Source organism: Micropterus salmoides, unplaced genomic scaffold (genome assembly GCF_014851395.1).
Source record: "Micropterus salmoides isolate LMB-PRFRI ecotype aquatic unplaced genomic scaffold, ASM1485139v1 Ms_hic_scaffold_9, whole genome shotgun sequence".
Classification (NCBI taxonomy): Eukaryota; Metazoa; Chordata; class Actinopteri; order Centrarchiformes; family Centrarchidae; genus Micropterus; species Micropterus salmoides.
In genome coordinates this window covers 11,597,081-11,612,264 of record NW_024044681.1, presented here as the reverse complement: position 1 = coordinate 11,612,264, position 15,184 = coordinate 11,597,081, and the positions used below count along the sequence as shown (strand labels likewise).

The 15,184-nt window shown below is 37.7% G+C and overlaps 1 protein-coding gene across 1 annotated transcript; it reads left to right on the top strand.

Moving 5' to 3' along the window:
- The first annotated feature begins 2,024 nt into the window (after window positions 1-2,024).
- On the top strand, window positions 2,025-10,512 carry lrrc32 (leucine rich repeat containing 32). The gene is made up of 3 exons (XM_038708614.1): window positions 2,025-2,214; window positions 4,555-4,648; window positions 6,785-10,512. Exons 2-3 carry the CDS (start codon window positions 4,559-4,561, stop codon window positions 8,624-8,626), a joined length of 1,932 nt encoding a protein of 643 aa, XP_038564542.1. The 5' UTR covers window positions 2,025-2,214; window positions 4,555-4,558; the 3' UTR covers window positions 8,627-10,512.
- Window positions 10,513-15,184: the final 4,672 nt, after the last annotated feature.

Genomic DNA, 15,184 nt, shown 5'->3' with positions numbered 1-15,184 from the left:
TTAATGTGTTAATAAACAATGGGTCAAATGAATATACTGTATGTTAATCACCCAACTCACAAAGGTGAACATGAGCAGACGAAAACTAAAAGGAGATACAAATATTGGAGTTTTATTCATCAGGACATAAACATGACTTATAAATTATATATTATATAATAAATAAATTATATTGCTGCTCTGTAACTGCTGGGTATGTAAATAAGCCACTGTTTGGCTAATGAGTTCACCATATCAACTTTTTATTGTTTTATTGTGTCAGTGTTTACAGTGTGTTGTGATTCCCCCAAGTGGCCAAAAAGGAATTAAGGCTTAAAGGTCCCATATTTTCAGGATTATAGTTATAACTAGTATATAACTATATATATATATATACTTTATATAACTAGTAAATGTTTACAGGCTGTGTTCAAAAAACACTTTATTCACTTTGTTTTAGCTCCTGTCTCATTAAGGCCTCCCTCCCTTAAAGAGACAGCAACTAAAATGCAAATATTTAGGAGGATCTATTGACAGTAATTAATTTTAATATACATAACTATGTTTTCAGTGGTGTATAAAGACCTTATATAATGGACCGTTTTATTACCTTAGAAGGAGCCAATTCTATCTACATACACCACGGTCACCATGTTGTGCCGCCATGTTTCTACAGTAGCCCAAACGGACAAACTGCTATACAGAGTGCATTTCATTAAGAGGCTACATTGAATACGTACGAAGAAGTAGTAGTAGTCGTCCTCGTCCTCGTTCTTTAGCACAAGAGTCGACAGAGTGATGAAATGGCCACCTGGTGTTGTGTTGGATGGGGTGGTGCTGAGAGCGGTGTATTCAATGAGCAGGTCCGTCTACTGCGATGAAGGACTGGAGGAGGTCCTATGCTACGCAGATCTCTCCATGATGCCAAGAAGGGAGCCAAATTCAAGTCATGTTTGCACACACATTTACTAAAAGATGGGACAGGAGAAAATTAGAGGGGATTTTTTTTTCTCATAGTTTGGGGGTATTTAGAAATCAAAAAGTGCATTTTGCATAATATGGGACCTTTAATACTTCTTCCTCCTCTGTCGAGGAACGACACACATTTATACATTAATGTGAACCTTCCTGAAGAAGAAGAAATAGTATATTATACATGGCGTCAAAACCTCTGAAAACCACTCATCTTAAAATTACGGGATTTTGAATAAACATTTTAAAGTTCTATTTTTGGGTTTAGAAAACACTCAAGCTAAATAAGCTATTTCAAAGGTTGATGTTTTGCAGATACATCAGTAGTTAAGAGGCAAGAAAAATATAATTGTTATAGAACAAACAGTCAGTAGCTCATGATTCTGCCAAAACAAAGAGGTTTTCTACACTTAAAATACTCACAGTACATTCCACCACTTAGCAGCTCCACTAAAGCAGTCAGAGGTTCAGTGCTTTGTTCAAGAGCACTTATAAAGTTATTGTATAAAGTGGGAGAAAGTTTTACTAATTTGCTTTCCCAGCTGGTTCAGACATTTGTGTTATTTATAGCTAATTGTCTGTATGTGTAAACTGGTCTTATAATTAGTGTTGTTTGTTTACAGTATGGCTAACCAGAGAAAACCCACATGACAAATCAGACTTACGCCCACAGTCTTGAAAAGGATGTGTGATTTTTCAACACACCCACACATGTCCAATGGGAAGACAAATCTATCAATAACTGCTGCTGACATTTTGTGTTCTCTGTGTAGATATGGAGCATCAACGTGTTCTCTCTTTTGAAAAATTTGCCCTTAAAAGGTTGCCCTAAAAGAAAGAAACATATTAAAATGCTCAAAATTCCAAATGGAGATTGGTGTGTGAAAACATCCAAACTATTTCTAAAGAAATCATCCAGAGTTTAGGGGTGAGAGGGTATATTTGTAGGGGTGGGTGGGGGTGAGGGGGGGTTGTGTCTCCTTGAAGTGGAGCATAAAACTGGACCCCTTATAAGGTATTTCCCTGAGAACAGTGGGAGGAGGGAAGAGGGCCGAGCGATGCAGGATATTCTCACAGGATGTGATGGCTGGACAGCAGCCGGAGCCACGCATTGTGGAGGAAAGAGTCAGCTGAGAGGAGCTTTTGGTTTGCGGTGTTTGCTTTGTTACTATCGATCTGTGAGTGGGTGGGTGTGTGCACTGAGGATGTGAAATCAACATGGTCAGGAGGCACTGCGAAGATTAGTCATCAGCTGAAAGTAAGGTAAATGTTCAACTCTCTAAAAAAGCATGTTGTTTAATGCTTTGGTTTCGGGGCGCCTTGGACTAGACAGTGGGAGCAGATGCTGCTTGGTGGAGTATGTGTGCATGGTTACAAATTGCAGTGGTGGAAGAAGTACTAAGATGCTTTACTTAAGTAAAAGTACCAATACAACAATGTAAAAATACTCATTTACAAGTAATTTACAAGCATTAAAAATGAAAAATGAAAAATGAAAGTACAGAAGTCTTGTCAGTGACTAGTTTGCAGGCAAGATTCAACACTAAAAACATATGATTTAAGTACATGTTTTGCATTAACTGGCCTGAAAAGGCATTTGAAAAAAAATATATAATTGAATAAGATGGAAAATCAGCAGGGACTAAGCAGGAAAAGTATGAGAAGCTCTAGATGCTCAATGTGATCAATGTGTGAATTATGCCATATGTAAACAAGATTTTTTAAATAACATAAATAAAAAATTTTTTATACTTTGTTAAGAAGAATCTTAAAATATGTGATATCACCAAAATAGACGGGAAGTTTCTTCACTTTTAAATACTCACAGTATTCCTGGTCCTCCTGCTTCAAACTTACAGTTCCACTGAAAAAAAACACATTTTTTATTAGCAAAATGTACTTAAAGAAAGTAAAAGCATTGATTCTGCAGAAAAATGTCTTTTGCTATATTATATATAACATTATTAGGTTAATAGTGATGCATCAGTGTGTGAGCAGCGTGTTACTGTTGTAGATGCTCGAGGTGGAGCTAATTTAACTATTTTTCCTTTTTTTTTATTTTTTTATTTTTTTTACAGTTAGCTAGTTTAGTCAAATGGTTCCCAACCTAGGTGTCAGGCCCTGACATTTGATACTCAAATCTGTTTTTGTTCTAATCTTTGCTTTTTTTGTGAAATATTGGATGCTTTAACTTCTTTGGGCCTAAAACAGTTATTTAAATTAAAACGTGTGAAATTTAGAGGGGAAATGTCTGTTTGGTGAATCTGCTAACAACTCAGACATCTCAAATGTGACAACGCGCACCAACTAGACACTGTTTTATTGTATTTAAAAGGTTGAATTAGTGTACGTATGTTTTAAATATAATATCTAAATTTAAAATCTGTCAGTAGCTGTAAGTAGTAGCTGTCAAATAGTGTAATGGAGTAGAAGCATAAAATGGAAAGTACCTCAGAATTATACTTAAATACCAACGTACTTGGAAGTGTTGCTTTTGTTCATCTTTCTGGCTGCTGATTAACAACCACAATGCTTTATCAGATTGTAAATGTTTATAAGTGTTATGCAAGGAACTTGTGTGATGAACTTTGTGTATTTTTATTGTTCACATCAATAATAAAAAAGTGGTGCACATTTTTTTATCCTAAGTTAGCAGTTAATGATTGTTAAGGTGCGTATTGAACAAAATAGAAATTTCACATTTCTATCAGCAGACAAATCCACATAGTTTTCAGAATTACTAAATTAATCATGTGTCTGTTTTTTATGCAGCTACAAGCGCTCTTCACCTGCTTATAGCTGGCATTTACTCACAAACATCACATGAGAGTACTGTGATGAATGTCTTGATTGAATTTGCTTTTGCACAGACTCGGAGAGCAAATCTGTGGTTATGTGAAGGTCTCACATTGTGAGTGAAGGAAAGATTTCACATGAACTAAATGAAACTTTTTCATTTTTAACACTGAAATCAACAGTAGGTGCGTTTTTACAGCAAAAACTGATAGCATTTCTAATTTAAAAAACCTCAATGGCTGTTTTCGATGTCTGCAAACCTCACCTACATTTCCATGTCGTTATCATCCCCATGGGTATTTACCATTACTGCGATGCTAATTACTCCCACATTGTCTGCCCTGTGAGGTTGCATGTTGTTTTGTTTTGCTCAGGGGAACCTATCAGGAAATATTTTAGTAAGTTTCCGCAACATAATGAGGCACAGGACTTGTGATGACTCATTATGGCCAGACAAAACACTCTCTGATTTCCAAACAATAACCTTCTGTACAGACTTTATTACATTTACTCATAACTCATAACTCATGGAAACCTTTTAGATTCATTTGCTTAGTCATTCTTTCTCAGTATAACCAGTTCCGCAGCTAAATACAGTGTGTATAAAAGTGTAAAAGAGAAATGTCAAAGCATTCAAAGTAAGAAAAAGCCCCTTTTGTATCGCATGGCATAAATAGCACTGTCATGTCACACAGTAGGTAGGCTTACTTCCCTCTTCCTTCCCTTTTCAAGTCATATCACCTACAGCATGCTTCCTGCATTCGCGTGTTTCTAACTCGTGTGCTCTGGACTCTCCCTGTGCTGCAGCACCATGGCCGCCTTCCAGCTGCTCTTCCCGCTGTTGGTCAGCTGCGTGGCGGCATCCTCACGCCCTCCCCGCCACCTCCCTCCATGCCAAGTTGTAAGTAAAGCCTGATAACAACAGAGACACACACTACTAGTAGTGGTCCATCAATGGCACATACACATTTACATTCTGTTTTTTTCTCATCTTCTGTTCACATTCCTCACACGTCCAGTTAAATAAATACTGAATATATGTAGGGTTTTTTTCATCTGCTGTTTATTTTGATCGGTTGCCTAAGGCAACAGAGATGAGACACTGAATCCATCAGGTGCTTGAGATATTTTCAGATTACCTCCAGGCAGATAGTTTATTTAAAAGCTTTCGACCTGAGCAGATCCGGTTTATTAGTTTTAGCTCTTGAACTTTTCTGCTGCCAGACCTTCAGGCTTTAATATTTGGACAATGAAACACTATTTGATCTTGACGGAAGAAAACGAGCGTTTTTGTGTTACGCTGCAGAGAATATGTATAAATTTAAAGAGTTTCTGGCTAATCATTTAGTTTTGCATTAGTTGTTCTAACTATGTAACAAACTGGAAATGTAACATTGTCTTTTCCAAGGAAAGACCAGCAAATACGGAGAACAGCTTTAATGAAGTGGATACCGGTTGAATCGCTATGATGTGCAGCAGTTGGTGATAGAAAACCCATTCAGTGATGTTAGGTGTTTCAAAAACTTAAACACAGACTCGGGTTGTGGCCATGCTGTAGTGTATCTGGCCAGCATGTCATTCATTTGAATTTTGTTAGGTTCAATGGAAATTTATTGGCATGGGAAACAGGCGTTAACATTTCCAAATTAAGTGTGAAATCAAAACATGTTACAGATGAAATGGGATTTTGCTACTGAAAATAAATAATACAGCAAAATTGTAGATGTGTAGTTAAAAATACTAATAACAATTCCCTCTCTTTCTCTCCCTAATTTTAAAAACAATAACAAAAAGAACAATAAAAACAAAAGTTCTAGATCGGACTCAAACCAGGAACATCACCGTTCCAGCACACATGTTTTCCAGGTGGACAGAGGATGCACAGATTTTAGCATGAAAATAAACCACCAGGACACCCGACAGTTTCAGTCTTTTGAAGTATAAAATTCCCCCTTTGTGCAACTTTCCCTCAGTAAGCAAACAATGTCTGATGAGGAAGACTGTAACTTTAGAGGAAAATTACGTGATGTATTTAACTCGGACTGCTGAAGACTCGCTACCTTTAGTAAGACAAGAATTTTGCCCCCTGTCTCTCACACTGGAGTCAGTATGGTCCAGTATGGAGAGGAAGAGTGATTATAGCAACCACCAATAACTGTTTCAAAGGAGTGTTTCTTGTCTTAGTTCCCATCTGTTGGACTGGTAGTCATTTGTTACAGTATTACTATGACTAAATGTGATGTAAACAAACACACATTTATCCGATGTTATACAAACAGAGGCTTAGAAGGTTTTTAGGAATGTAAGCTTTTGCACGCCACACAAGCAGTGTGCATTTCACTGTTAATACCAGACGTCACAGAGAAAAGACCACATTTTAAATTATGATACTTTCATATAAAATATGCATTTGTTCCTCAATGCCTGATGACAGATACAAGATGATTTGCCCTCCAGTAGTTCTTCAATAAATCAACGTGTTTGTTTATGTCTGGCTTGTAAGCAACCAGGAATGACACTTTCAGGATACCACAAATATGCAAAAAAGCTAAATGGACTCTGCCTCGGAGAAACAACAGAGAAGGGGACCGTTTTATGAGCTGCTTTTGGACAGAAGGCTTTCTGGCCATATGGTTTGAATTATAAAATGCACTTAATAACCTAACAATATTTGAATTGTTAATTAAGAGAAAAGGGAGAGAATATGATGAAAACGCTACGCTGATAATGAAGCTGTGCTGCGTGTTGTCTTTAAATAGGAAAAATCTTTTTTTAAAGCTGTTATCTTGGTAAAAGAATTTGAGCATAAGAGCTATATTATAAGTCACCAAATAGCAGTTAACTTCTTGAGTTAATTTAAAGAGGAATAGCTATAATAAACCTCAGAGGACTGTGTTGCTGCCAAGAACATGCTGTAGATACACTGACTCATAAATCGACTGTACAGTTTAAACATTTGGTCTGTATTGTGTCATGGTCAGGCAATCTGGCAGTATGCCGACATAATCAGACTTGTGTGTTTTGTCTTTATTCGCAGGTCCAGATGAATGTGTTTTGCAGTGATCTGAGCCTTAGAAGCGCTCCAGACAACCTTCCTCATGGCGTCCAGATGCTGGACCTTTCTCGTAATCAGATGCAAAATCTCACCCAGGAAACTCTCGCGTACCACACCGGCTTCCGTCATCTGAATCTTCACTCCAACAAGATCCACTTCATCCAGCCGGGACTCTTCAAAGACATGAATGATCTAAAAGTCCTGGATCTGTCTAGGAATAATCTGAATGTTTTTGCTCGCTCCAAAATCAACATTGGGCCTCTTACAGCTGTAGAGTCACTTGATCTTTCAAGCAATGGGCTGTACACAGGAATGTCTGACTATTTCCTGGCTGATTCTCCATTGCTGGCAAACCTTTCTCTCAACAGCAATAGCATCACCAAAATAGCAAATAACACTTTCAGTGGATCCTTGGCCCTGACGAAAATCAGCCTCCACAATAACGTCATCATGGAGATTGAAGGTGGAGCTTTTGACTCCTTGAATCATCTGACTGAACTCGATCTGTCCAAGAACTCAATCACTTGCATCACAGACTTCAACCTCTACAACTTAAAACTGCTCAATCTCAGCAAGAACAGCATGGAGTCTTTCCAAAGCACAGAATCAAATGATAGGTATCATCTTCTCTCTCTTGATCTGAGTGAAAATAAAATGCTCTACTTTCCTCTTCTACCTAAGAAAAACATGCTCAAATACCTGGACATTTCACGGAACCAACTTCAGAGCATCAACGTTACAGGAAATCATGATGAAAATACAACATTTCATTTAAATCACCTGAGATACCTGGACATGAGTTTCAACCAACTCAAAAGCATACCAGAGTCCTTTTTTAGTGGTATGGGATTACTCGAGGTCCTGAATGTGAGCAATAACTGTATTGGCTCATTTTCTATCACTGATAAATTTCATCTACAGAGAGTAAAGATTATCGATCTCAGCTATAATTCGCTGCAGAACCTGACATTTGGGAAAAACACTCTGCAATCGCTGGAAAAGTTTTTCTTACAAGGGAACGACCTCACCACCTTGGATCATCAAATATTCCGAAGACTTCCAAGTATTAAACACCTGCATCTCCAGCAGAATGACCTGAAAATCTGTGCCTCGGACCAAAGCCACCAGGATTCTCCAGATTGTGTCTCATTTACCTCCATACCAAACTTGCAGTACCTGTACCTCTCTGACAACAATCTGAGGACTCTGCCTGCAAACGCATTTGCCAACACCCCTCTGATATTACTGGACTTGTCCCTGAACCCGGGCTTAGACATGGACAAAGACTCCCTCTCTGGTCTCGAGCATTCTCTGGTTCACCTCTTCCTGAGGGAAAACAACATTTCCAGTCTAAATACAGATCTCTCCTCACTGAGGTGTCTCAGAGACGTAGACCTGTCCTTCAACCAGCTGACCATTCTACCTACGTGGATCAAAACGTCCTCCATTGAGTCGCTAAACCTGCAGAACAACAACCTGGTCACTCTGGACTACAGTACCATGCTCACCCTGGAACACTCACTTAAAATCCTCTACATGGGATCCAACCCACTGAGCTGCTGCAGAAACCTCGGCTTCCTCCACATGGTCCAGCACTCAGCCGTGGTCGTCCCCGACATTGAGAAGGTGACCTGCATTTACGAGGAGTATTCAGAACTGGTCAACATCGGGAATCTGACTCCGGAAATGTGTCATAGAGCAGGCATCCAAAACTATGTTGTCCTTGTTGTTGTGATAGCGCTACTTGTGATGATCGTGCTGGGACTGTTGGTTAGATGTTGCCACACAAGGAAACGAAAGCACAGCCGAAGCTTTAGAGCTTAATGTGAATGAACAGTGCACGTGCAGGACCATGAAGGAATTCATTATTGGGACTTTTCTAATTTCTGTTCACGAGGAGGTTGTAGGTTTGAACCACAGACAGTGGAAAAACATGAATGTAATATCTGTGATGTCACCCAAAGTCTTCTGAAGTGACGATTTAAAGCCTTGGTTTGGGTTTACCACTACCATTCCAAGTGAAATAAGCCTGACTGAGGCTGAGATAGGACATGCAAGATGCAACCACAGTGGCTTATGTGCCTAGATGAAAACAATACAATAGATAAACTATTGAATCCACCACTTCTTGTGGAAAATATTCTTCTTGTACTGTCTTACAGAAGATAGGACTTTTTTAATGGACTTCTAAAAGTAAGAAGTTTATTGCAGTCACCATGTACAGTAGTGGCTATTTCAGGGACTGCAATTTTAGAGACTCATGGCTAAAGCAGAGGTGTTTCCTGCTTGGTTTTGATATCAAACCACATCAGTTTATTGAATGTAAAAGGAGGATAAAATCCACACTAAAACACTGTTGCCCATTTCTACACTGACAGACCACAGTGAAAGACATAAAATGTTAAAGGAAAGGTTTTTGGAAAATCTGCTTATTCGCTTTCTTGCTTAAAGTTATATGAGAAGATTAATACCTCTAACACGTCTGTGTTCTAAATACGAACTTACAGGCAGCAGCTGGTTAGCTTAGCTTAGCTTAAAGACTGCAAATGGCACGAAACAATTAGTCTGGCTCTGTCCAAAGGTAACAAACTCCACCTATTAAATTAGAGGTGATGACCTCTAAAGCTCACCAATTAACATCTCTTTAATTTGTATGCAGTAACACAGAAACTCAAGAAAGTTACTCGAAGAAACAGTCTGGCACATAAGTGTTAAACATAAAGTTTTAGAGGTGCTGGCAGGAAGATTTTTACCTTTGGACAGAGCTTAGCTAGCTTTTTCCTATTGTTTTTAATCTTCATGCTAAGTTAAGCTAAGCTTAGCTAACCACCTCCTGGCTTTAAATTAATGGTACACACATGAGAGTGGTATCAGTCGTGTCATGTGGCTTTCAGCAAGAAAGCAAATAAGCGTATTTTAGGCTTGAACGAGGTGGAGTCAGATGTCTTCACTCAGTGACGTTCAGTCATAGTATATGAGAGTGGAATTTCCTTCAAGCTAAAAATAAAGAACATAACACTACAAAAGGTCATGAAACAAAATGCTCTACTCATGGAGGATGAAGTATGATTAAATGAAGTACATGTAGGTTGAGAGTCATCTGAGATGTCCGAAGGTTTTTATGAAGCCATCCCTTTACCCTTTATGTAGTTTGCACTTTAATGTTCCTCTTGTTTGTGTGATTGTATCTTGTTCTGTGACTGTTAACACTAAGAAATGAAGAAATGTTTTACCGGAAATAACTAAAACGGACATTTTAAACAGCATGTTTTCTGTATTGATCCCAGGCCTGAGGTGATCCCCCCTGGACATAATATTCAACACGAAAATGTTTCAGCACCATTTAGAGACAAAGTTGAAAGCTGAACTAAGCACTGAAATTAATAACTGTGATATAGAAGTACAATATACATACTATATTTTTCTAAATAAATAAATGATTATAAAATCCAGCGCTGTATTGTAGCGGGCTACACTGGGATCCACAGATTCATACTATTTTAATGTGCTCGGTCATAAAATGATTATTATAATAGTTATTTTTTATTATCTACAAGACAAGCTGATTTGGAACTATTCTCATCCTGCAATGTTTTTTTTGTAATGTAAGCAATATTTTGTACCAAATGAACTTTCTACACTTTAACACTGTGTGAGACATTATTTGTGTAACAAAAACATATAAACCTCTGAACACAGCATTACCACAAGACCATTTTAAGTTTCATTTTTCCTCATTATTCAGATAGCTAGGTATTATAATACCTTAAAATTATATTTCACTCTGTACATATTTATTATGTCTGGAGTTTTGTAAAGAGTTTAAACAGATAGTTAAACAGACATTATTGTGCTATTTTACTTGATGTGATGCTCATAATTTTTCTTGCAGCAAGTTAGATGAAAAAATTGATTTTCTGTACGTTAAATATGAAACTACAGCTAGCGGCCGATTAGCTTAGCTTAGCACAATCAGAGTTTTAGAAATGCTGATACATGGATTTTGTCATCGTTGGACACAACCGGGCTAGCAGTTCAGAATCAGAATCAGCTTTATTGCCAGGTATGTGTACACATATCAGGAATTTGACTCAGGATTGTACATTGCTCACAGTGTGCTCACTCATTCAATAATACAATAATAAAATAAATGAGACACAGGCTAGAGTGTAGACAACACAAATATACACACTGAACAAAAAACAATATAGACATATTGACAAATAGTGCAGTGAGCAGAGTGCAAAGGGTGCAGGAGTAAAATATTATTATTATGTACATGTCAGAGGTGGATGTGATATACATGTACACATGTACGCAGTGCGATGCAGTTTCCCCCTGTTTCCAGTCTTTGTGCTAAGCTCGCCGCTGCCTGTAGCTTCACGTTAAACTAATAAATATGAGTTGCAATATTTCTGTACTTTGCTCTTTGCGCTGGTTAAAGTGGGTGGGGCTCAGTTAGAAAAATGGGATGTTACGTATTTTGTGGACCAATCAGGATACAGCACAGTTAAATCACGATATAACAACCAAACTTTAACTTTGGATGTTGCCTTTCCAGTCATTAATGCTTAATGTGAGAGAAAATTTTGAAGTTTTTAGGGGCTGTGAAACTTCTGAATAGACAGCATATTTATTGTACTTTGGGTAAACTTAATCTTGAAATGAATAAATCAGACAAACTTTATTTGTATCGCACCTTTCGTACAACTGTTGTACAGTCAAGCACATAATAAGGCAATTTGATATTAATGCACAAAAGAAATAAACTGAAATTTTATTAATAAAAGCAATTAAATAAAATGGATTTTAAAAAAACAATAAAAATAGATAAAAGAAAATGAAAAATAAAATAGCTACAAGGTTCCCTTTCATTGTTACATTTTATCAGGCTCTTTCACCCAGAGCTGAGGCTTTTATTTTGATAGTTTTGACCTCCTCCTCCGGCCTTTCTACCTCCTGAGTTTACATTTGGATTAAGGCTTAAAGACTGAGAAAGTGCTGTTCAGCATGAGAAGCTTTATTAACTGTCTAATAAAAGCTTTTTACCCTCTGTGACTCAGACCCTCCATCCCCCAGGAGAGAGAAACACGCAGTTACTGAAGATAATTTACTGTGCAGGGTGGTACAGGAAGTTGTCCACGGGCCATCGGCTGTTTTACGTCAATGGGGAAAAGGCATTTATCATCACTTTCAAGATAGAAATGTGAATCTCACAGATGCTTGGTAAAAATGTTCAGTTAGAAAGGGTCTTTTGTCTTAATAACGAAACATCCTGTCGGTTTACATTTTCTAGCGTGGCACTATTATCAACATGTCAGTGGGTGTTTGTATTTAATTTAAATACTGCCCTAAAATACACAGTGAAGCTGTTTAAAACATCGTGAAGTGTTTAAAGAAGAGGATGCTGTTTAACTTGAACTTTGAAGAAGCTCATCCATGCTGTGAAGCATGTATTTGTTTAAATAATAAATATATTGTAGTTTTGTCTATATATTTTTGCTAGGGTATAGTTAAAAAAAAAGTTAATAAATACCATAAACACTATTGTTTTCTTTTACCAGAATAAGACTTTGAAGCATAAAAAACATAATATTCTGAAACATTAAAAGACACAAAAGACTGTTTTAGCAACTGTAGTTTGTGTGGTTGGATTTATAATAAAGAATTTGCTTATTTAACTGTTGCTCAGTATGCAGCTACAGGAAACCACAGAAGTAATCTATATCCTTTTTATCTTGTATCTGGGACTGTCTAGACTGTGTTTATATGGGTGAGAGTTGTGTTTGCTCACCGCCTTAATTAACAAGTGCAGCTCTTCTGCTGCCAGCTTCCAGCAGGTTACATAACAGAGGACCTACAGTGAAGTGTGCTGTCCTACTTAAGCCAGTTTAATGTTTTCTGGCTTAATGTTCAGCTATGGGCGAAACACTCACCTGAACTTTACGCCTCGGTTTTTGTACTGGTTAAATAAATTTGATTATTATATAATTAGTGAACTTTAGAGGTGCTGGTAGGCAGATTTAGTTACAGTTGGACAGAGTCTTGCTCGTCTTTCTGCTAAGCTAGCTAGCTGCTGGCTGTAGCTTCAAAAAGAAAACTTCTTTGTAACTTGATTTTTGAGGTGCATGCATGTTACTATATTTAACTCCACTGCATTTCAGATTAAGATTTTGCACTTTTTACTCCACTACATTTATTTGAGAACTGTAGTTGCTATTTACTTTTCAGGTCAAGACTTAACATTAAAACAAACATATAATCAGCTTATACAATTTGTTAAAAGTTAAACAAGCGGCTGGTCACAGTTTAACCACGTTGTCATGTCACAGGTCTATGAGTTGTTGACGGGACATTCCCCCTCTAATCTCTACAGGATTTCTGTTAAATCCAATTATCCAATATTGCACTAAAAATCAAAGATGAGAGAAAAGTCCAAAATATTAATAGAAATGTTTGTAGCAGTTTCCTCCCCCATAAATCATCTCACGATACCTTGGATTTATCTTCGTCGGTGCACAACACCTAGGTTAGGAACCACTGGACAACCAAACTTGTATAAGATGGTTAAAACTAGTTAGCTCCACTAACTGCTACTGATCATTTAATCATCAGTATTAATGCTCTTATAATGTAAAACATATTAATATAGATTCACAGAACAAGTAGGCCTACTTTTACGTTTGATACTTTTGTGCTTAATGAATGACTTTTACTACTATAGGAGTACCTATATATTGTGGTATTGGTAGTTTTACTTAAGTAAGATATCCGAGTAATTCTGTCACCGCTGTATGTATATATGTTTTCTGAGGCTCTTATTAATTAAGGGAATGGTAGTTTGTTCACTTTCAGAATAACTGGCCCTCCAATCAGGGCTCATGCATTGTGCACAGGAAATGGCAAACTGCCTGTTAGATTAGAGATCTTGAGCAAACCAAAGCTGACATGTTGGCCTGATGGCGGTCCAAGAGGAAGGCTGATAGGAGTGTTCAAAATGGAAAGTGTGCATCCTCTTGGGAGCATGTACATGCTCTGTAAAGTTCATGGCAATCTGCCCTTTAGACTGTCCTTACCGGTGAAGTGACAGCATAGTCGTTTGTTCAAAAAATATCCTCACAAAAAGCTATTGTGGTTGTTTGTCAAGACTGCCCTCTCAAGAAAAGATACATCATCATGTCTTTAAGCTTAACCATATCCGTGCCAGATCTGAAAACAGTGAATTATTTCCAAAAGTGATGTGTAATGTTTTTGGAAGGCACTGACTGTTTTTTAAGTTTTAAAAGATTATGTCAATGTCATTTGTCTAACTAATTAATCAACTAATTATTTCAGCTGTACTTGTATAAACTGCTTGGTACTTTCATTTTATAACCAACCCCCCCATGTTACTTATATGGTTTCAGGAAATCTACTGGGACATTAAATGAGACTACTACACTCTAACTTTATTTATTTTTCCAGCACTGTATCAGCTCTCCAGGGCAGAGAAAAAAATAGACAGTAGTGGAAAGCTTCTCTTCCTCAGGGAGAGGTGGGGTCACGATCATCTGAAGGGAAACTGTATTCCTCCCTGTTCATAACCATTAAGTCTGTATATGCTAAAGACTGTAGCTACATCCTTTCATGACCAACAGACAAAACAAAGTTCTGGTGGAGTCCTACCAGCCCTCACAGCTGTGCCAACCTGCCGAAAGGCATCATTTCCTTTCAAAGACCTTTCCTGTTCTCCTGTTGTAAAATTCCCCCACGTTTTTTTCTTGTTTATAAGATGAGCAGTGATAGAATCAGAGGAGGCCTACGGGAAGTATTTGTGGTTTCTTAATTTGAGGAAAGTCACTTTTCCTCGTCTCTGTGACCGGGCATTGAGTCATAAATAAAAATGAACCTGTATTTATCATAGTTTAGTCATACTGAGATCAAAAAAGCTCTTTCTTAAGGGGCGGCTTGACCAAAGCAGGAGTGGGGCACTTATTCACACACTTTGTAAAAGAAAGTGTGAAGAAAGAGAAAACAACATTCGCCCTGAACACCTGCTGTAAACAAGCAAAAATGTGAATATTTTTTGTGCTTTATCATTCAACAACAATGTTACCTCAATGGGAAAGATAGTTATCATGCATCCTTTCTGTACCTGATAAAGAGCCAACCAGGCATCCAAATGTTGTCCTCTTTCTAAATGAATGAAAAACGGTTTATGAAAGGAATCATTTAACAATGTTGCAAGTTCTTGAGAAACAGATTGACCCACGATCTCTACAGCCACTCCATTAGCAAAGCTAAAGCTGTTTGTTTTTTTGGTGTCAGAATTTTGTTTGGGAGTGAGCGTTGCGCAGGAAGACCTTGAACTCGTGACCTCAGTATTCCTGAAGCCCCGGCTAC